The sequence below is a fragment of the Ambystoma mexicanum genome, chromosome 8, assembly GCF_040938575.1.
Source record: "Ambystoma mexicanum isolate Mex_15411 chromosome 8, UKY_AmexF1_1, whole genome shotgun sequence".
NCBI lineage: Eukaryota > Metazoa > Chordata > Amphibia > Caudata > Ambystomatidae > Ambystoma > Ambystoma mexicanum.
In genome coordinates this window covers 1,640,024,991-1,640,049,007 of record NC_090929.1, presented here as the reverse complement: position 1 = coordinate 1,640,049,007, position 24,017 = coordinate 1,640,024,991, and the positions used below count along the sequence as shown (strand labels likewise).

Here is a 24,017-nt window from a genome sequence, read left to right as displayed (position 1 = left end):
ATTTAAGATCCTCACCATCACCCACCGCTACCGTGACACCGCCCCGGGCTACCTGTCTAAGACGTTCCAAACCTGCCTTATCCAGGCCCACTCGGACTGCTTATGCTAACCGCCTATGTACTCATAGGTTCAAGTGTGCCAAAGCTGGAGGCTATACCTTCCCCATCTCCGCAGCTATGCTTTAGAACTCCCTTCCGCCTGCCTTGACTCCCACGGGTTGTGTGCGCTATACAAATATATAACTAAATCCAATAAAAATAGCAGAAAATCTGAACCGAGAGAGATCCTCCCTCGAGAAACCTGAAGCTTTGTGAGCCGCTGGAGGGCCTGGGATGACAAAAGTGCAAAGAACGGGATGCTTGCCAGCCAGTAGAGACATCCCTGACAGATCTACTGTGGTTGAGTAGTAGAAGGAAGCCAGAGCTCGGGCAACTAGCTGGGCGAAGGAGCTGGATCGTATCATCCACACAGAGCACGCTGCCTGAAAGCAGGAAGCCACTGCGGTACCGCCACAGAGCTGAGGGAGAGAAGGAGGTGCTGGAGTGGGGGCGAGCATCCCAGAAGCCACGAACGAAGACCAGTGAGCAGCTAGAAAAGGGTTCGGAAATTAGGAGGCTTTCTGAAACTTTCATTTCCAATTTCTGAGTACATTTAGTTTCAGCATCCTCTGGAAATTAACTTTGGCTGCCGTCCAGAAGAAAGGGAGCCATTCTTCTGGACCAAGAAGACCATCTCTTTTTCTTCATGACCGTGAATGCTTCTGCTTTTGCCGGACATCCTGACAGATTCCTTAGTACTGGTTGAGGCAGGGAAACCCCTCTTAGAAGTAGGGTCATGTGATGAATCAACTTCCGGGGCACCAGTGATCCAGGGATGAATATCGGTTTCTAAGCCATCAATCAGCCCCACACCTCTAGTACACCAGAAGGGATCCAAACAGATTGGAAACGCAAGCAAATTATAAACCACCTTGTCCAATTTTGGTAACATGGATGGAACGGTAGGCTTATCTCCGCAAGGTCGTTACAACGGATTGTTGGTCCCTCCGGATACACAGTGTTGAGGTCAAGGTCTCACCACCTTCCCCTCAGACACACTTGAGACCTGCACACGACCCAAGGGAGCGAGCATTGCATCAAACGCCACCGAGCATTGCACCAAACGCCACCGGCAGGATACAGACTGACTTCCTCCAGCTCCCTAGCCATGCTGCAGCCCCTTACAAACACTGGGTCAGCGTCTCACACACTGTTCTCCTCCAGGCTTCAACTCCAGCTGCTCTCTGCTCCTTGGCTTCTCTGGTCCAGACAGCACCCCAGCTCACTCTCCTTCTTGTGAAAAACCACAACTTTCTAAAGTCAAGTGGAGTCAGGTGTGAGTGGTCATTATTAAATGCCTGACTCTATTAGTGCAACAAATTGAGTTCTTTCTATAGTAGGGTTCCCTTACTTTTCCCCACGTTGTTTCTATGGATAAGCTTCAGTGCTCCCAGTTGCCTCTTCCTCATCTGGGTATTAGGTGGAAATGGGGAGGAGGTGATGCAAGGGTTTTGGACGGTAGATCTATTTCCTGTTACTCTATCAGGGAATCAACATTGGACATAAGGAAATCCTCCAGTCTTGTTTTCCCTATGGGGATGGTTGCCCCTTCCATATACCTGATGATTGATTATACATACATGGGTTTTGATGGTATTCCCTGTGATCTAGATTGGGAGAGGATGAAGGGATATTAATATCAGACTTCTGTCTTTGTTTTAGTTGTTTTTTCTTCCTTCCCCACCTTGGGCGATTGACTCTTTTCTTCCTCCCCCTTGGGTCATTGATGATGGGATTGGAATTAGAGAAAATAAGACCTGGATTAGGGTAATGGGAATCAATGTACCCCATAAAGGCATCCAGGACTTGCTCTTCTATCGCCCCGTCAGAATACCGCTTCTCGTCTGGGGTATTCCCACAAAGGCAACCCCCAGATTCCCCTACGCAGGTGATCCTCCCTCGCTCGTCCACCCCCAGGGTTGGGATCCAAGAGTGATGGCCCTCCCCAGGCCACCTAAATGGAGGACTCTCTGGGTCTTAATGGGAGAATACCCCTAGGTTTCTCACATACCCTTCCCCAAGAACAATGGTCACCCGCTGCAGGGCTATTGGAAGTTTAAGGATTTTTCAGATTGTTCCCTTTGTAGGTGGGCCAAGTCCAGATTTCTGAGTTGGAATGGAAAGGCTCTTCCTGCCAATGGCAATGAGGAGAAAATCTGGAGCCTCTAGTTTGAATGTTTTGAATGAGAGAAGAGAACCCTGGAATATCTCTCCCAAATATCAACTCTTCCGGTAGACCTGGTATTACTGCGGATGTGATGATTGTATCCCTATTCCGAATCTGTACGTAGATAGGGATCTTGGGGTAGACTTCCTTATCCCCATGCACACAGGTGATTCGAACACTTTTTCCCTTGTTTGATGTTTTCAAGGGGGACCAGGTCAGATCTTATTGCGGTCTGCTTACTGCCTGAATGAATGAGGGCCTGTACTGCAATCCCTTTGACTATAACCGGTTTATGAGTAGATGAAGTGGGGATGTCACAGCAACAGGCACTTTCTGTTTCTATCTCTTCTCCCTGTTGTTCTCCTCACTCCTCATCTATTAAACATCGGATTTCCATCGGTTCTTCCTTTCGGTTTTGGGGGCAGTTCTGGGCTAGATGTCCACGCTCTTTACAAGAGAAACACCCCAGTGAGATGGTCTTATTTGGTTTGTTTTATTTTTGTTTTATTTCTTCTTTGCCTTGGAATTCTGGTCTTTTATCTGCTCTTTCTTGGAAGTAAGGTTCCCGTCTTATCCTGTGAAGAGGGATAGGGACGGGTAGTCCCTCGACCCTCCTTTTTCTCATCACTCCGATGCAAAGAATGGAAATGCTGGTTCGCTTCTGCATGATTTTGAGCAGTTTCAATTGCCAGGGTGAGAGTGGGTTTATTAAGCTGTAATATGGCCCTTTGAAGAGCTGGCAGTACATTTATGAACTGTTTTATGATTAATTCATAAAGCGCTTCAGCCAATGTTTTGCTTCTTAGCCATAGGGAGAGGGTATTTTTTTTATTCCTTCTAGTTCAATAGGTGTCTCACCCTGGCTCAGTTTTAAACTCTGTAATTTATGGCGATAAAAGTTGCTGGTTTGTCCCACCCTTTGCAAAAGGGCTTCCTTGATCTCAAGAAAGGAAGCTGTTCTGGGGAGATTCGGGAGCAGATAAGACGTTTGAAGTTCACCTTTCAGAAGGGGTCCTAAGTAGCAGAATTTGAGATCAACGGTCCACTGAAAGTCTGTGGCTAATCCTGTAAAGACTTTGAAAATAAATGTCCTACATCCTCTCCCTCTTTATAAGGTTGTAGGACTCCTTGGGGAATATTAGTTTTCACTTGCACTGCTATCAACCTGTCCAACCCTTCCTGAAACCGTTTTTCTGACTCAATTTGATGGTCAGCTAAACGGGTTCACACCTCCTCCAGGGTGACCATAGTTGTGGGTAGAGTAATAGTTTTTTCTGACTTCCCTCTCAAAATAGAATCCTAAAAATGTTCAGGGCTGGTGTCTGATTCCTGTTCTGAACCCTTTTTACTCCCCGGTAGTTGTTCTGGAGGATGAAGGGGGGAATCTCGTTGAGTCAGTGGGGATGTCTTTAGCTGCCAAACCGTCCCCCCACAAGTGCTGCTCCCAACCCACTAGGTCTAATATAAGTATGGCGATATCTGCCTTTCAGAAGGAGGTGGTCCCACTGCTTGAGGTGGTAAGTAGACGGAAGAAGAGTATCAAGCAGGAGTTGATCTTCAAAGTATAAGTCTTGATGATTAAGCAGGATGTTGGTCTTCCCCAGAGTAAACTGTTTTATTATGGCGACTTGGTCCTGATCTTCTACCTGTACAATTATTTTATCCCCTTGGGGTGGAAACTCTATAAGTAGCATAGGTTCTCAAATTCTATCAATTGAACTGAATCCCACCTCGGACACCATATATGAGAGAAGCATGGTATCAAGAGAGACACAGACTCAAAAATGTTAATTTCAAAACCTTTATTTACTAAGGTTCCTGGGTTGGTGTAATGCCTAACTGGCCCTAACTCTAGTTGGATGGTTTCCTTAACTGATGTTTCTAAAGGCTGTTGATGTCTGATCGTCCAAAACAAAATCCATCTGTGTCTAAACCTTTGCTTGCCCTCACTCTTTACGCCTTTCTGTGCCCCAGTCTCTTTGATGCAAAGTCTCTTGCCTCAGAGGGCCTGATGTTCTATAAACAATAAAAAGAAAAGGTTCCTGCCTTGGATTTCACGTAGGGTGACTTACTGTTCACCCTTGGATCACCCTCTTCCGGGCTCATACCCCAACATTCACAATGGTTCCCCCTCAGCTGGGTTCAGACCGATTAATTCACAATTTCTTCCTGGTTAGTTTTTGCTATTCACCCCAGGATTACCCTCTGCTGGGCTCAGACCCCCTTTTCACAATTAGTCCCCCTCTTCCGGCCTCAGACCAATTTCCACACGTAGGCGATTGAAGACTTTCGAATGGGCATGGGATTCCTCTAAACCCATTGCAGGACCACTCCGATTCACCTTTTAGCAATCTTTTATACATTCTGGGTTACTAAAACAGAGACCTTTGAGTGAGCACCCACGTGGTGCTGGACCACTCTGTTTCTGACACCGTTCTTGGTTTCTTAAAGTACAATCGTATACAAGTTCAGTTCATACACTGTTGCCGCTTGCAACCTTGAGCATCACATGGCACGGCTGGTTATTATCTTCTCCCTACTCACTGGCTGTGCTGAGCTTGTTGTCGTCGCTTTGTTGTCGGAGTCAAGGACGGTACCACAGTGGCAAGATATTCTCCCCGCCTTGGCCATCAAAGCTGAGGCCTCGTGTACTTTCGACAATGATGCATTGTTTGTCAGCTGTTCTCCCTGGTCTTATGTTTCTTTTCCTTGAGGTTTCCTGAAACTCGCGATCCTTTTTTGAAAAGGGCAAGGGCAATTCGCTCCTTGTCGTCCTGGTTTCGCAGCCTTTCTCCTCGATTTAAACCGCCGTCCTGGAACAGCTGCTTCCTCATACGTTTGTCTTCACTCTAAGTGGGCTTTCGTGCTCCGCCTTTTATCCATGTGGGGAAGTGTGCTGGAAGTCAGGTATGTGTAATTAGCAATAATTGCCTGACTCTGCCTGACACTTGTGTTGGGACATGTCAGGTATACTGCTCTAGTGTTAGTCCACTGTTGCTCGCGATAAACGGCCCGTGAGAAAGTGTTTGTGTGTAAGGGGAGGGCGGGGGGGGGTGTTGAGTTTCTAGATATCCTACCTGGTATGATGGGAAAGAGTATTATAAGGAAGGGGCACCCACTTCCACTCCTCCAAGACCGCCCATCCAGGCGATCCTCCCACACTGGTCCATGCCCAGGAACTGGTTCCAATAGCAATGGCCATGTCCTGGCCACCTGGATGACAGATCCCCGGGGACTAGCGAGTGGGACATCTTTAGGTTTCTCACAATACTGAACAGACTGAAAGACTTCATGAGCAATGCCGCCAAGAGCAAAAGCAAGTTTTGAGCACTCGTGGATGGAGTGAAAGAAAGGTGGTGCATGCAACAGATACCACAGAATGTACTGTTTGAGATACAAGTATTGGCAAAGCCAAGAGAATACCAAGCAGGGTGTGAGATGAGAAACAAGTGTTGGGCAAAGCTAAAAGATTTCAAGGAACTGTAGGTTAAGTGGAACCCTGTGTTGGTAGGAGCCAGAGGAATACAGAAAAGAGTAACAAAGTGCATGGTGGCCAAGCAAGCCACAGAACAGTGTTAGAAGAGTGTGACACTGACGAAAGAACTAAACTTCACTGTCAAAGGAAAGCAGTGGCCAATTGTTTATGGAAAGCAGTCAAGAAGGGGTATCAGTTGCGTGACCTGTAATGGGTGGACCAATTGGCCCGGCAACTGTGCCTAGACCGAGTGTCCCCTGTATGGAAAAGCCAATTAAAGCATCCATAAAGAATGTTGTGTTTTGCAACAGCCGCTTATGTGATTTTGAAGCTAAGAAACAGAACTATATAGGAGAACCAGTGAAAAGTACCGATACCAAAAGAGCTGGGAAGTGTCCCAATTAATTGTGGTGTTTTGAAAAGCTGGAAGATTTGATCTCATGGGGAAGGGAACCTTTGTGCTTTATGAACTACTTTAAACTTGGGAAGGGGAAGCTGATTGCAAGCCAAGAGCTGGAAGAAGCTCAGAACTTTATTCTGAACACTATTCATTTTGATTCTGACATCCCTACGCATTGTATACAGTTAGTTGTGTGGGCAAGTATAGGTTTTGGACACAGACAGACACTTGATTTGGACTTCCTGACGCAGATTATCCTTAGTTTTCTTTAGGTAGGGAAATCCCACCTTGGCATAGAGCAAGTTAGGCTTTACTCCACCCTGCATTTTGAATTTAATGAAACTTTGTTAACAAACTTGAACCTGTTGTCCGTGTCCAACTCATGATGCCTTCCCTTTCCCTAAACTCAGTGATACCTTATATGTAAGGTTTACATCTGCCACCAGGATAGTAACGCTCATATATATGTGGCTTTGGGAGAGAAGTGCAGATTTAAATGCAGCCTCTGCACTGCAGTGACTTGGCTGTCAAAGCAGCTGTCAAACAGGGCATATGTGACCTCTGGACATGCTCTGTGCCACTGGAGAGCATGAGCTGCAGATTAGGAGACTGGTGCAGTGGAGGGTGTGTGCTGTGATTTTGGCATGGAGCCTTTGAAAGGGCGGCCTTATTAGCAGGCCACTCTTTCTAAGATTAAATCACCTGCATTGCTTTATTAATGAATACAAATCAAAAAAGCATGGGCTTCTACACACTTGCCAAATGGTAATTCCCCACAATGAAACTGTGAATTTCCCAAAGAATACCATAATGACACCATGGATTGCTATCAGCAGACCATACAGGTGTAATCTGACAAGAGACTCCATCATGCAACCAGAAGCCGCCATCGTCCAACCACAGACTTCCATCAACGGACTATACTGCTAGCATCATAACTACAGGGCCATCGCCATCATCAGAAAATGACTGCCATCTTCAGATTGTAGATTGCCACAGTCCGAAGAAAGACGGCCATCATTAGATCATAGATTGCCATCAGCAGATCATATAGCTACCATGAGATCTTACACTGCCACCATCAGAAAATAACTGCTATCTTCAGACTGTAGACTACCATCATCTGACCACAGACTGCCATCCTCAGACAAAGGATTGCCATCATTAGACCACAGACTGTCCCCCACAGCCCATGGGCTGCCATCATTAAGCAACATACTGCTATCATCAGATTTATCAAGCAAAGAAATGAAGGCCATTTTCCTACTATGGCTTTTTTAGCCCTGTCACTAATCCATCTTGACTCCCTCTTCACTGCAATGACAGTTGAAACCTTGGTCAATTCAGTCACCACATGAAGGCCTAATCTGCCCAAATAATACCCTGGCAAGCCACCTTCTTCGGAGACCATATCATAACCCTTGGGCCCACACTGACAGAGGTCATAAACGTGTTGATGTATCACAGCACAGTCCCTGATGGCCTTAAATAAAGCCCATGGCCATTACTAAAATAGGGGACAGCACATGTAAAATATTGAGAAAAATAGATGACCAGCCAGCTGCAAAATCACAGCAAAACTACGTCCCTCTTCCATTTGGGATATGGTCATACCAAAGATGTGAAATTTAGTCCAGTAGACTCGACACTGTTGAGAGTTCGGGATGAGGAGGTCATTAATCTACCAGAGGTCTGTTCCTGCAAGTGCTATGAAGATGCTGGAGGAAGAAGCTGTGGGGGGATAGCATTTAGCGTTGTAGGCTGATAAGTGGTCAAGCAGTATCATGGTTGCTGTCTCTGTGAAATGCCAGTGCACAATGTGACGAATCCCCGGATGTCATCACTGGTTCCTGGGGTGGAGGGGGGAGTCCCTTTCTATGAGCCTTGGAGGTTAGGCCGATACCCTATAGTCACCCCGGGGGTAGAACTTGTGGGAGGGGAATCCCCCTTTGGGACCATTGACGACTATAGTGGGAGAACGCAGAATCCACCTAATACCCAGTGGATCCACCTTATACCCCCATTTCCCCTTCACCCCTACCCTCCCATGCATTTCTGTAGTATGCAAGTAGGAAGGGCTGAGACGAGGAAGAATAGGTATGAATACCATGAAGATCTGAAGCAAGAAACTGAAACTAGGAGGAGGTGCAGAGCCTCATGGATCACTCAGAGGAATTTATCTGAATGGTCTAGTGTTCAGTCACAGGGCTTACTGATTAGGAGCATAAAGACTGACAATGGACAGAACTGTATGTCAATCTCCAGAGAGGAACCACTAGAGGGACCGAGGCTCAGAGAGAAGGCCGGCAAGAGCAGACCCAGACATGGAGACACTGAAGGGACGGTCGCCACCGGAACTGCTAAGCAAACCGAGAGGCTGGCTGTGGGAGTTGCAAGCAGCGCAGCCCAACAGGAACACGCAGTCCCGCAAAGAGGGAGATGCCGAAGTGGGACTGGAGGGCAGAGCATGTCAGTCAGCATGCCAACAAGAACGCCAGAGAGCTGGCAAAGCAGAAAAGAACACAGGGAAGACTGCGACCAACCAGAGGGCTGCAGCCAAGACCCTAGAGGGAACTGGGGGGCTGAGCCTGTAATTGGGGATCCCCAGAGGGTGAAGGAAACCCTGAAAAGCATAACAAGTGAGATGTGGGTGAAAGAAGATAGCCCCTAGGCGATCCTAAGGGACAGTGTACCAAGATATGGTAACATGGGAAACTGGGTTTGCAACCTTTCTGAGAGAAATACATATCAAGTGATAAGAAGGCAGAAACCTCTTTGTGGCAGTACTTGGTGGGAAGGTGACCCAGGACTGTCACATAAGAGAAACCATGAAGTGAATTGTGAGAACAATATATCTGACAGTACTTGGAAGGGGAATAAACCAAGCCTGTATGTGAAATCAAAAAATCATAGAGAAAACTGTGTGTGTACATGTGAAGGCAGTACTTGGCAGGGGAGTACATCAAGTCTGTATGTGATGTCAAGAGACCATAAAAAGAACTGAGAACAATACAAAGGAACACAGAGCTTGGCAGGCGAGTGAACCAAGTCTTTTCAAACTAGGAGACCTGAGGAAAGAGGAAACCATGTCTGCCAACCAGGGTCAGGGAGGTGTGCAGTCATAATGTCGACATCAATAATGTCGACAGTCAAAATGTCGACAAATTAATGTCGAAAAACAATAATGTCGACAAACAAAAATGTCGACATTTTTCGATATTTTTTCGAAATTTAATTTAGTGTATGCATAAATAAATATATATATGATGTGTTGAGTATGAGGGGTGGTTGGGGGGGTTGGGGGGGTGGCAGGGGGGTGTTGGGTGAGGGGGGGTTGGGGGGGACCCCCCCCATAGTAAATACAATTTTTATTTATTTAATTATTGAATAAATAAATAAATAAATAAATAATTGGTATGTGTTGAGTATGAGGGGTGAAAGGGTGGTTGGGGGGGTGTGGGGGGGTGGCAGGGGGGTGTTGGGTGAGGGGGGGTTGGGGGGGACCCCCCCCCATAGTAAATGATCCTTTTTTAGGTTATTTATTTATTGAATACATAAATAAATAAATAAATAAATAATTGGTATGTGGTGAGTATGAGGGGTGAAAGGGTGGTTGGGGGGTGTGGGGGGGTGGCAGGGGGGTGTTGGGTGAGGTGTTGATAGTTTTAAGGGTTTATAGTCATAATGTCAAAAAAAAAAAGTCGACATTTTTTTTTCGAAAAAATGACTTTACATTATAAGTATAGGATGTCGACATTATTATTTTCGACATTTTTTTTTCGACATTTTTGTCTGTCGACATTTTTTTTTCGACATTATGACTATAAACCGTCAGGGACCCTCCACAGTTTGGAGATGTCTCCAAACTCCTCTGCTGTGTCATAGTGCCTGGTGAGAAAAAATAACAGGCTTGCTAATCCAAGGTCTGGGACCTATGAGGGGTCAGAAATGCGAGGCAAACAACTTTGTGAAAAGTTTTCAACCTTAGCCATTTTGATAAAGGGGTCAGATAAACGCCTTACTATCTTTACCCTGATGAGGATTTCCCTGCCTAAAATAAACTAAAAGAAACACTCTAACTAAGGGATATCTAACACTCACACTTATACACCAGTCAAAGCAAAAAGGAAACATATGTCAATTTAATTCAACAACAATGTATAACATATGACCCGGTTCACAATGTGATCAATGTCTCTTGTCATGGTCTGGGCAAACTTCCCTTCCCTAGATCCAAATAGAGGTTTTCTCCACAGTTCAAAGGAAAAACAAGGAAATCCAGTTTAATACAGAGTTCCAACACATTTCTTAAATTCTTGCACTCAGGTTAACAAAGTTCTGTTGCTTCAGTAAAGTGCCTTGAGAATGTCACAAGCTCGCACTCCGCCTGGGATAAGAGCTGTCTCACATTTGTAATAACAATTAATTTGGTCAGGGTGGTTTCCCATAATTTTAACTGCAGGAAGAATTGTAACTTTTCTTCAGCCAGCTTTCACAACCCTTCCCCAAATGTCATAGTAGTTGTGTTCTTCTAGTACCACTCTTCAGCACTTGCACCTTCTACTACCTGACTTACTCTTTCACCAGGTATCTTCTGGGCAATCACCTCTTGCCCTACGGGCATACTCGCCTGCCCGTCTACTTCTTCAACAACAAGAACAGAAAAGTACTTCAATTGGAACCTCCAAATTAGAATAGCAACAACTTCACTAGTCTTCTTTTATGTCAAGATGTTAGCAGCTTTCAGGGAATAGAACAGAACATTTACATTAGTGGAAACTCTGGCTTTGGGGTAAGTTGCTCTGTAGGGCGACACCTTATAATCCCAAAATTAAAACGAGGAAAAAAATGATGATAATGGTGGATTATTGTATCTGAGAGTACATGGGTGTCGCGGGTCTCTGGAAACAGACGGTAGTAAAGCCTAACCGTTCCAAGGAATGCAGAATAGAAGAAATTCCAGGACTCAGCGCCACAAGTTATAAGATCATTTAATTGTGTTGTATTGTCACACATTAAATGGTGAAGTGAAGCCCATAAGCGATAACATGTTTCGGCTCACTCTGAGCCTTTTTCAAATCTGGGCCGAATTGCGATGAACCAATCCAACTATCAGACACTAATAGAAAGATTAAGACCCCAATTCATGGAATCCAGCGCAGATGTAGCGCAAGCACCGCGTGCCAAGAAGGAGTGTGTGCCAAGCGTACGCTAGCCGTGGCGCAAACCATCAATTGCGCAGCACACGTATTTATAGATTTTCCGAGGCATCAGTACCCGTGACGCAATGAACATCAAGCAGCGCCAGTAACGCCCTCAACATGCCCCCGTGCACAGGAAAAAGCCAGTGAAATGCCTGCTACGGCACAAGGCCCCGTGACATTTGTGGGACAGCACACAGCCCCCCATCTCAATTGCGTGAAAAACCAGAGCGTACCCCGCTCGCACCAACCAAATTGCGTGGAAAGGCCCGGGCGTACCCTAGCGTAATCGCGTACCCCGCTCGCACCAGCCAAATCATGTGGAAAGGCCCGTGCGTACCCCTTTCCGCAAACCAGCGTATTCGCATACCCCGCTGCACCAGCCAAATTGTGTGGAAAGGCCCACGCGTACCTCGCGATAAACGCATAACTCCCCTGGAAGCAGACGCCTCCTCAAGGGACAGCCAGCCCCCCTCAGCCATCAGCCGCGAACACACCACGCAGGCAGCCCACACCACATGGCCCCCCATCACCTGTAACCATACCCCACAGGCAGCCCACACCACATGGCCCCCCCATCACCCGTGACCATAACCCGCAGGCAGCCAAGACCAGATGGCCCCCATCACCGGTGACCATAACCCGCAGGCAGCCCTTCACCACACCACACCATACCCGCAGGCAGCCCACACCACATGGGCTCCCACCATCACCCATGACCATACCCCGCAAGCAGCCCACACCACATGATCCCCCACATCACCTGTGACCATACCCCTCAGACAGCCCACACCACATGGGACCCTCCGATCGCCCGTGACCATACCCCGCAGGCAGCACACCACATGGCCCCCCCATCACCCGTGACCATACCCCGCAGGCAGCCCACACCACATGGGACCCCCTTCACCCGTGAACATACCCCGCAGGCAGCCCACACCACAGGCCCCCCCATCACCCATGACCATACACCACATGGGACCCCATCACTCGTGACCATACCCCGCAGGCAGCCCACACCACATGGGACGCCCATCCCCCGTGACCATACCCCACAGGCAGCCCACATCACATGGCCCCCCATCACCCATGACCATACCCCACAGGCAGCCCACATCACATGGCTTCTCCCATGACCATACCCCACAGGCAGCCCACACCACATGGCCCCCCATCACCTGTGACCATACCCCACGGGCAGCCCACACCACATGGCCTCCCCATCACCTGTGACCATACCCCGCAGGCAGCCCACACCACATGGGACCCCCGCATTACCTGTGGCCATACCCCACAGGCAGCCCACACCACATGGGACCCCCACATCACCTGTGACCATACCCCACGGGCAGCCCACACCACATGGCCTCCCCATCACCTGTGACCATACCCCGCAGGCAGCCCACACCACATGGGACCCCCCCCCATCATCCGTGACCATACCCCACAGGCAGCCCGCACCACATGGCCCCCCATCACCTTTGACCATACCCCGCAGGCAGCCCACACCACATGGCCCCCACTCCCCACCTGTGATGGCAACCTGCAGGCAGGCCCCGCCATGTCCGCATGCCCCACTTGTGACGGCAACCTGTAGGCAGGCCCCACCACATGGGATACCCCCTCACTCCAACACAATGTGGATCGATAGACATAAATGTAGGAGATGTGAAATGAAATGCCACCACTCCAAGTGCACCTTAACACCCAACCATTGGTCATGCACACCACATCATGTCCCATGCCATTGGAAGTCCAACATTTGTATTTTATATTTGTATTTTATTAGGCTTATATAGCGCTTTAGACCAAAGCGCTGCACATAAAACAGGATACAATTAACGTAATAATAACCGTAACAATAGAAGCATCACTAACATGAATCAGTCAACAAAACAGTATGTAGAGCAATTAGATGAAGGGAAGGGGAGAGAAATGGAGTAGAACTATGAGAAAGATGGAGGGAGGGAGGAGGAGGAAAGGAAGGGGAAGGGATGGGAAGGGGGAATGGAGGGAGAGGCATGAGGAGGGGAGAGGGAAGGGTGGAAGAAGGGGAGGAAGAGAAGGGGGATCAAGGCAGGGAATGGAGAAGGAGAGACTTAAGAGACGTGCGGAAAGAGGAAAAGGTGGGGATAGAGTGGATTGTGAGAGGTAAGGCGTTCCAGTGGAGGGGGGCCAGGAGTTGAAAGGAACTGAACCGGGAGGAGGCACAAGGGGAGGGAGGAACAGTGAGGAGGAAGTGGTCAGCGGAACGAAGGGAACGAGGAGGAGCGTAGAAAGAGAGAAGGGAAGAGCGATAAGGGGGAGCAAGATCATGGAGCGATTTAAAGACTAGGCAGAGAAAATGAAATTTAAGTTGCGAGGGAAATGGGAGCCAGCCAATGGAGGATAGGGAAGCAGAGATGGAGTCACGAGGGAAGAGGAGACTGAGGGTAGGGATGGCAGAGTGATAGATAGATTTGAGGGATATGACATGACACATGCATGCATGTGCGCACACGCATGAACAACATGGGCCAGCATCATAGACATGGAACAGAGTAAGCAAGAGTGAAACTTGGCCTAAACTATCGAGACCAGACACCACTTTGATTTTGAATAAAAAAAATATTTGAAACACAATATTGAAGTCATACCCATATAAAACAAATGAATTAAATCAGCATCAAATGAGCCAATAAATGAAAGATTGTAAAAAAAAAAAATCTAAGTCAAACAAATTAAGATGAAAGTAAAGATGTGGTCCATGTCCATAAAGTACTTCAAATTGAAAACACAAATAAAAAGAAAACCATTACACTATGGTGTACTCAAGATGATCCCTGGAAAAGAGAACTATGTACAAAAAACAAGGGTCCATTGTCCCAAACCATGTCCAAAATTGATGAGGAATAAAAACAACAAAGATCTATATACAAGGCCTCAGTCACAGTGGAATTTGGCTATTGAATGCCCAGGGTCTTATTTTCCTCTGATCTCCTTTCTCTCATCCCGCACTGGTGGGCAGCTGCTTATAATTCACCAACAAACAAATAAATAAATGGACTATGTTGAGTTAAAGCTGACTTGTTTGGACCATACATTGACATGTTCTTAACATGGACAGATTTTGATTAAATCAGTTATCGATTTCCTGCTTGCATAATTGCATGGACTGGCCTCACCCAAGCCTATGTTGCCTTTATTGCACTATGGACTGTCATTTTCTGATCATGGACCATCTTCATCTGATAATGGCCTGGCTCCATCAGACCAGATTGTCTTTACTAGGCCATGGACTGACTTCAAATTATTCTTCACTTACTTTATAGGGCCAGGGACTGACTTTCTAAGCTCCAGGCCAGCCTACAATAGCTAATTGAATGACTTCAATTCATGGACCAACTCCACCTGGACCACATACTGACTTCATCATAACATTAACTGAATTAACGTGGTCATGGCCTGCCAAAACTCGGACGATTTCATAGAGGGACTTCATTACGCCATACAGTGACTTACTGTGTTCATGAACTGACTACATAAGTCAATGTACTGAATTATTTCAGTCATAGATTTAACACATCAGATCATTTGAAAATGTACTGAGTCATGTACTAACCTCGTTTCATCTGACAATGCACTGACCACATCAAGCAGTACACTACATTCATCAGAATATGGAATATCAGTTTCATTAGGCCTTATGTTGACATAATTATAAAATGAACTGTGCTCATTCAGAGGAACCAGTACAATTACTTGGCAAAAGCCACATGCAGCGCTCAATAAGGGTATTTTCATCTAAGCAGCTCGAAGTTCTTGATTTGACAGGCAAGAGTCGCTATTCTGGCTGCCAATTCTGGATGAAATCTAACCATTTTTGTTCTATTTTCACATATAGCTGCTGTGTATAGTCCGCAACTCACCGGGAACCCAGAATTGAAAACCGAGACAGAGGACATCTTGGTACCAGTTCCCTATTTCAGCTTAAGCAAGAGGAAGCAGGATGAGCGGTAATTGGTCTGTTGTATATTTTGTGGTGGGGGCACTTCTTAGTTGGAACTGGTTTCTTAACAGCAGTTGTTGATTTTTAGAAGCCCATCGGCACACGCACGATTAAGTGGAATAATTAAATAATGGAATGGCAATGAGGTTAGTGGGTAAATTGCTGAACATGGACCCGCACATCTGGGCTGGATCCTGGCTTTGCAATTTAACAAAAGAAATGCATTACTCTTTTTATTCTTTCTTTATTTCATTTATGTATTTTGTTATGGCTACAAACATAACCTACATAAATGAATAAAGGGAACTCTGGGTTGCTATGTTTGGGTGAAACTCCAACAGCATTCAAAACCCTTCCTGGATAAAGTACCCAATAAAGAAAATGGGGGTTTGAGAAATCACAGCATGTAATGGTGAGCAGTCGAATCAACAGACAATTAATCAAACAAGTATACATTTATTAAATCCAATACAATTTAAATATCCATAAGTAAAACATCCAAAATGGAGAATTCTAAAAAACTTAAATAGAAATCTAAAGGGTTGACTGAAATTAAGCAAATGTCTAATCCACTTTATTAGGTGGGAAAGATGGTACTTTAGACATATGCATTGATAAATGCCTATTTAACCCTAAATCTACAGATGGGAGCAAGCTACGACCATCAAATAATAACGCAGTCCTAGTGGTGCTTTGTCAAAATAAAGGGCCTATACTAAAAACCTATTACCAATCCCTACCTCTAAATACAAATATTGTGGGGAACAATGTTATGAAAAAGAGAGAAGTGTTCAAAATTATATGTCAGGCTGTTCAGGCCGTTGGCCTCACTTCCCCATGAGACAAGGCGGTTCACTCGAGCGTAGCATCAGGGCCTTCGGTGCACAAGTGTCCTTGCTTCTCAAAGTCTCTTCTGTAAGAAACCTAAAGGTGACACACCAGCTAGTCCCCGGGATCTGTCATCCAGGTGGCCAGGACATGGCCATCACTTTTGGATCCAGTTCCTGGAAGTGGACCAGTGCAGGAGGATCACCTGGATGAGTGGAAGTGGGACACTGGAGGGTGAGACACGGTATCCCCTTCCCAATAACACCTTTTCCCCATCCTACCAGGTAGGATACCTACGAATTCAACCCCGGCCCCTTTTTCCGATACAAACACTTTCTCACAGACAGTTCAACGTGAGCGACAATGGACAAACACCAGAGCCATATACCCGACATGTCCCAACACCATGGACAGGCAAAGTCAGGCAGTTACTGATCATTACACACACCTGACTTCATCACACTGCCCCACAAGCATAAAAGGCGGAGCATGAAAGCATGCTCTAAGCAAGGCAAAGCACACAAGGAAGCAGCAGTTCCAAGATAGCAGTTTAATACAAGGCTGAAGATGGCAAGACCAAAGAGGATTGCAAGGAGGGAAGTGCCCTTGACCTTTTCACTGAAAGACTGCATCTTTCATGAGCCTTTGTGAATAGGAAATGTAAGACCTGGAATCAAAGCTGAATAATCCTGCATTTTGTGTCGGAGGTACCCAGGTCTCTCCTGCATCAACAGTCAAAGTGTCTTTTTACTTAGTTTTACTTATTCTCCATTTGAATGTGAGAATAAGTAAAACTCTTCATTATAGTCTAGTATTCCTAGCACAAAGGCTGTGCAAATCACCCTTTTTAATTCTTCAAATCCTTCAGTCATGTCATCTGTCCATGTTATCTTAATTTTACCTATCTGTGCTTTCTTGAGTCCTTTTAAAAGTCGTCGAATATATGTAATGTAATCAAAAACCCAGGCCATGCAATAATTACATAGGCCTAAAAACTGTTGCATTTCCCTTTCTGTCTCAGGTTTTGGAGTTTTCATGATTGTTTCTACTCTTTCAGGTGTCACTTTTCTCCCCTCTTGAGAGATGCGCTGTCCTATGTACATGACCTCTCCCTGATAATATTTAAGCTTGTCTTTGTCTACTTTATATATTTTTTCTGCTAGTATTGTCATTAGTCAAACTGAGTCTTCCCTGTAACTTTCCTCTGTCTCACTGCACACTAATAGATCTACATACTGTACTCGCGTGCTCTCAATTTGTATGTTACCTAGGTCCATCTGAAGGACTGTATTGGAAATGATGGGGACTCACAGTACCCCAGAGGCAGTCTTGTATGTTTCAGGTGCTGGTTACTATATGAGAACGAAGTCGGACCTTGTGACTCCGCATGAAGGGGAATTGAAAAGAAGGCATTTTTAAGTCTTTTACTGTAAAATAGTTGGCTTTAGCTGAAATGTAACATAGTATTGCAGCAGGGTTTGGAACTCGAGGAAATTCTGCTTCAAGAAGATTGTTCAAGGGGCGGCGATCCTGAATAAATCTCCACGACCCCCCAATTGATTTCTGCACTGGGTACAAAGCCGTGTTACATGGGGACTCTGATGGCACCAATTTTCCCTGCTTTATTGCAGCGGACATGGTCTCAAATAAGCCTTCATCTGCTTCTCTGGACATGGAGTACTGTTTTTCACGTGGCGAAATTGCTCCTGGTTTAAGCTTAATTTTAACCACTCCTGCTCCACTCTGGGCTGCTGGTCCGTGAGATGCTTGTGAACTTTTCTAAATCTTCCTGGAAAAGTAATTTTTTTTTTCCAATTCCGTTCTCTGTGGTGTTTCTCTATTCTCAATTTTCATCCAATAAGTGAGACTTGGAAGTAGAAGAATACTAATTTGTTGTCCGAATATTCATCTCTCAACCAGTCTTCATCTTCAGTCTTTGTCTGTCAAATCTGTCAGTCTATATCCTTCCCTGATTAACTGCTGCTGCCTATATCTCTATGGGAATGACCTGTCCCTCCTCCTCATCCCTAGGTATTTCTGGTCTAAACAAAAACTCATCCTGTATGCTCAATATTTTCCCTGCCAGTCCAGGAAGCCACATCAGCAAAATATTTACTCCATACAAAAAACATTTCTTGATCTAAAAGGACCCCTTGCAATGCCTATTGGCCTGTAAAAGTTGATATAAATTCTCTCATATTCATATAATGTATCCCTGGATTTTAACACACTTTCCCTTTTGTCAGTGAAAGACATTGTCCTGTTTCGTTTTGCCATCAAGTCTCTTCCTAATATGTTAACTGGTGTCTGCCGGGAATACAATAATGCCATTGACACACCAAGTTCACCTATAGAAAGTGGTAATTTGTCAGTAAAAGGAACCAAACTTATGCCCCCAGAGAATCCCTGCGCATTCATGGTGATCAGACATTGGGCACTTTCCCTATCGTACACAGAAACAAATTGCTCCAGTGTCCACGAGGAACGAACATTTCTTGCCTCCTAGCGTTACCCTGACCCCTGGTTCCTCTTGTGGGTCTGGTGTCACAGACAGTACTGAACACAAGTGGCTCTGTGGGCTTTCCTATTGTGGATATAAATTCATCCCTGTACCTGTAAAAGGATTCCCTCCCACTACTGTCGCACTCCCTATCCTGGGTGTGGAAGCTTGTGGGGCTCCTATATTTGCCTTCCATTGTGGCACCATCACTTGTTGTATCAGGGTGTACTGTGGTTGCTACGTTTGTACTTTTCACCTGCATGTGTGCTTGCTGTGATTGCCCTTGTGATGACTGTGTTTGCTGTGGAATCTGCTGTGCTTGCTGTGTTTGTGACGCACCTGTCTGATACTGCGTGTGATCTTGAGCATTTTACTCCTGTGCTTCTGTTTTGTACTGTGGAGAATAGCCCATCCCCCCTTGTCAGTTCTGTTGCATGCTCCCTCCTCTACCTCTACACGTTCTGGCTATATGTCCTGTCCTCCCACAATTCCAACATTATTTTGGCTCTCCGCCATTAAATTCTCCTCCCCCTTGAGGGTTTTGAAATCCACCTCTTCCTCTAGGTCCCTTCCCTCTACCTCATGGCTAAAGGTTGTACACACTTTGATCCATAGGATGCACTACATTACTTTGCTGCGCTGGCTGTAGTTCTTGTGGGGTCACGCCTTCACCACTTGTCAATACTGCTCCTGCTATAGCAAATTTTGAAAATAAATTCTGAACTCATTTTGATTCTTCCTACTTTCTATTTTCTGCTTTCTTCTTATTTTTCTCTTGCAACAATCGACAATGATATATGATAGTCAACTGTATTTATGGCCATGGCTTTGCTTCCATACCTACATGTTTCTTCATTTGCCTTTTCACTGGCTCATGCAGTCCCTGTGATAAAATATGATAAAATAGTGCCACTGTTTTATCCCGCGGTTCTCGTCTCAAGACGCCAACGTTCCTGAATCTCTTGAATAAAAGCTACAGGGTCTTTGTCCACTCCCATTTTCCTTGTCATAATCACACCCATGTCTGATGTGTCAGGATATTGTACTCCAGTGCCCTCCATATGTCTGCCCTACAATTATTAAATGATGCTCAGTCTGGTGTTTTGTGCTGTGTGAGAAACCTAGGGTTATTCTCCCATGTAGACCCCGAGAATCCTCTATTCAGGTGCCCAGGGGAGGGCCATCACTTTCCGATCTGAACCCTTGGAGTGGACGAGTGAGGGAAGAGCACATGGGTAGGGGGTGTCTGGGGTTGCACTCAGGAGAGTAACCTAGGCGAGACGAGGTATTCCAACGGGAAAGTAGGTGAAGAAATCCCAGAAGTCTTTATGGGTTATGCAGGTCCCAATATTCCAAACCCAGAAATGTCATCCTAGAATAAACCTTGGAAAAGGGGAAAGTAAAATAAGACTTCCATCCCAACACTTATTTGTATTCCCCTAGCTCCGATCATGGGAAGTGTTAAACAGACCAGTGCTCTCGTGTCCAGGTGTTAATAATGGGGAGTAATCTGACACCAAGAAAATCACCTTTGGGATACAAAACCATAGCCAGGGGATTTCCCTCTCACCTTTACCAATCACCTGGTACTAATATAACCTGTAAATATCAACTCCCATCTTGTTTGGTCTCCACCTCCCCATTTCCAACAAATACTGGGACGAGGAAGTGGCAATCGAGAGCAATTAAGATTTACCCTATAGTTAACATGGGAAAACAGGGAGAGGCCTACTACTACCAACTACGAGTCACTTGTCCCACTAATAGAATCAGGCACTTCAAACTAATCATTCACACCTTACTCTACTTGACTCCACCGAGAACTATAAAAGGTGTGATTCTGCACAGGTGTGAGAGCAGCAGTTGGGAGAGAAGAAGGGAGGCTGTGTGGCTGACTCCAGCAGGGGATCTCTTCTCCGTCCCAGACCAATTCCTGCCAAGAAATTTGAGCAAGCCGGGGATGCTGGGTGGAACATGGAAGCTGCAGCACAGAAAGCCTGGAGGGACGAGAGGAGAGCGGGACACCGAGATGCTGACCCAGTGTGGCTAGAGGGTTGCAGAGTGGCGAGGATCCGATGTCTCCATGGAGCCGGAGTAAGGCAAGCTGCTCATTGTTGCCCGTGTCTAGGCCAGTGCTCGTTCCTCTGGGACGTTTGCCAGTCCCAGAGGTGTCTGAGGGGCAGGTGATGAGACCCTGACCTCAACCCACAGATCCTGAGGAGCTGCCCACCAGCGCCACGCTACCTGGGTGAGTTAGAGAGAGAAACCCAGTGGCGTGCGTGTGGCTGAAGCGGGGCAGAGATCTGAAAGTGAGCAAAAATGACATTCTGCATAATTCTGTAAATGGTAAAAGGCAACTGATGTTAATTTTGAAGTTTCAAGGCAAGGGAAGAAAGGCATTCTGGGATTTGTAGTCAATTGAACTGTGAAACCTCATTGTCAAAAGAAGAAAGGCATTTTGAGATTTGCAGTGAAGAAACCTAACATATGCAAAACTAAAAGATTGGGATTATCAAAGCCAAAAGACTAAAAGTCAAGTATAAAGCAAGAAGGACAGTTTTAATAAACAGAACGTGTGCAGGAAAGGAATATATGAAAGGGGTGCAGGAAGCACCTGAAGATAAAAAGTACAAAGGAAAGCAAGAGTAAGAAATAAAGGGATGGGCCAAAGATCAGAGTGGTCACGCTTAGGAAAAGCAGAGAGCCTGGCATTTTCAAAAGCCTTTCATACTACTTCATGAGATGATTGCATGTAAGAAAAACTGTATATAAGGAAAAGGCACACCCTGACCAGCTGAACATGTATTTGGAACTAGAGGGGCCTATGCTTGGGAAGGGTACCCTGTGAAACCTAAAAGGAACTGTGAAATATTTTGTTCTGTGTTGAAAGCTGGGAGAGGCCTGAGCTTTGGGAAGGGGACCCTGAGAGGCCTACCTAAAGAAATCAAAGTGGATCCTGATAAAACCAACTTTGTGTTTGAAAGCTGGAAGGGGCCTGAGCCTGGGGAAAGGAGAGAGGCACAGTAAGGGAAGGTGCGAGTGTGCACGACGGAAAAGGAAGAAGCGAAAGAGGCACAAGGTGCCAGAAGAAAGGTGTAGAGAATAAGGAAAGGGGATAGATGTCGGAGTGGTTGCCCCTGGGAGGAGCAAAGAGCCCAACGTTCTTGAAAGTTTATGGCGCTACCCCCATTAAAGACATTTGTTAAAGGCATATGCTGACAAAGTAAAATATGTTTTGGAATACCTGAGAGGCTTGAGGCTTGGGGAAGGGAACCCTGAGAAGCCTACAAAAAAGGAACTGCTGTGTAGAACCATTTGAGAGCATGAAACTTGGGGAAGGGAACCCCAAACCAGAGAGACTGAGAGGACTGCTGGGAGGACCATGCGGCAAAGGTCCTACAAGCACCCCTGTTATCTAAACTCATTTTGTGAGCTTGAAATCACGCTGGGCCGGAAGGACACCGAAAACAAACCCTGGTATTCCTATTTTTAGGTGAACCTAAAGGCAAGAGGGCAAGCATAGGTTTAGACACAGATGGACTTTTCATTTGGACTTTCAGACATCGATGGCCCTTAGAAGCATCATTTCAGGGAAACATTGCTTTAGAGTTAGGGCCAGTTAGGTATTACACCAACCCTGAAACGTTAAATAACAGCTGTGAGACGGGCATGATGACAAGAGACAGAGTAAGATTTCAAAACCTTTAAGCTTGCATACCCTGCTCGTCTTCAAATGTTGTCCGCTCTTTCTCCTAGAATAGCTGCCAGTAGGCCTTTTATGCCACCTACTGCTAATGTCATTCCCGCTGTCATTCTTTCTAATTTATAAATCCATTTTTGTGCACCTACAGTTAAACTAGGTCATTTAAATTTCAAATTTCCTTCCATTTGTGGGCACAGAATATATTCTGGTCATCCTCCCCCTTTCTCCAATAATGGGAATTGTGTAAATCCTGGTCCAAAATCATATCCCCCTACACTTTGCATGTTCCATGTGGGGCTAGTTTCGCCTGTTCATCTTCTTCCTGGCAGTGATCTTAACCTGCTTGCATAAGGTGGGGGCATTTCCCATGCACTACGTGACCATGCTTGTGATCGTTCAGAATATGGTGTTGGTTCTGGTGTTTTTTCTTTTGGGTCTTCTAAATCTGACGATTTTACCCCTCTCGTCACGCCTTCTCACTTTCCTCCCTTTCTTCATATGACATCATTACGCCCCAACCGGTGTGGCTATTATCTTTTTCCTCATCAAGATCTTATCTACCTGGGGACAGAGTTCTACGCTCGTCCATCAATGTGTTAAACCAATTTATCACCTGTTTCCTTAGTGGAGATCCTGCAATGTTCCGCATTGCATTGTAACCACCGTTCTCTCTCATTTGTCTACATAGATCCCCAATCCTTTTCCCTAGGCCTTCTACCTCATGTTCGTCAGCCCATGTTTGTATTCTCTGTATCCCTTGCAGTTCCCTGCCGGGCTGTTGTGATCCCCTCTCTTCTTCCCATCGCTCTCATGCGTCAATGGGTATTATACATCTACGATATTGATCTATTTCGTCATCTCTTTGTCCCCTAATCCTTCTCATTTCTTTTTCCCTTCTCCTCATCTCTCTTTTCTCTTCTTCCTCTCGCCTTCTTTGCAACCTACGTTCTTTCAATCTTTGGGCTTCTATTTCTTCATGTTTCTTCTCTTCTATTCTTTCTCTTTCTTCTTCCTTTTGTTTCTGCTCCTTTTTTTATTAGTGAAAATAGGTTGAAGACTAAAAATTATAAGAACAATAGTAATACAATTTGACAAGTTTTTAGACCCTAGAAAAGCAGGCGATTGGCGCCAATCAAACCTAGGAGGATAGTATTTGAGGAAATAGTAGAATAAAATATGATTCTTAAATTATCAAACACAAATAACGGGATAGTACAAACTGATAAAAACTATAAATGAAAAGATACAATGAATATTGTTGTATAGAGTTGGAAATTGTTTGGAGACATTTTGTGGGGGAAATGGGCGACGATTGATGGTGCTGGCCTGAAGTGATTGTTGAAGTGTGATTAAATAAATAATACATGGAAAAATCCTGGTAAGTATTGACAATTAAAAATGACTGGTCATAATGGGGGATACTCCCCTTTTACATTTATGCAAGACATTACCAAGATATATACCTAAGCTTAGAAAGTACCATGCTGAGTGGGTAAAAGGCACGACTAATAAAACACCCACCTTGTGGCCTCAAGAGGTCTTGTTATCAAAAACAATATTGCGACACATGACAACACACTTGCATGAAACATATACAGGGAAGAAGCTACAGAAAATGTTAGCTATTTTAGAACTATGGAAGATGTATCAGAGCGAG

The 24,017-nt window shown here is 45.5% G+C and overlaps 1 protein-coding gene across 1 annotated transcript in view; it reads left to right on the top strand.

Moving 5' to 3' along the window:
• LOC138473432 (myosin heavy chain, clone 203-like) overlaps positions 1-24,017 on the top strand; it is a 422,216-nt gene that overhangs the window by 172,944 nt on the left and 225,255 nt on the right. The window contains exon 4 of the mRNA XM_069612090.1: positions 15,225-15,336. Coding sequence (XP_069468191.1) covers positions 15,225-15,336 — 112 coding nt within the window. The remainder of the gene's footprint in view (positions 1-15,224; positions 15,337-24,017) is intronic.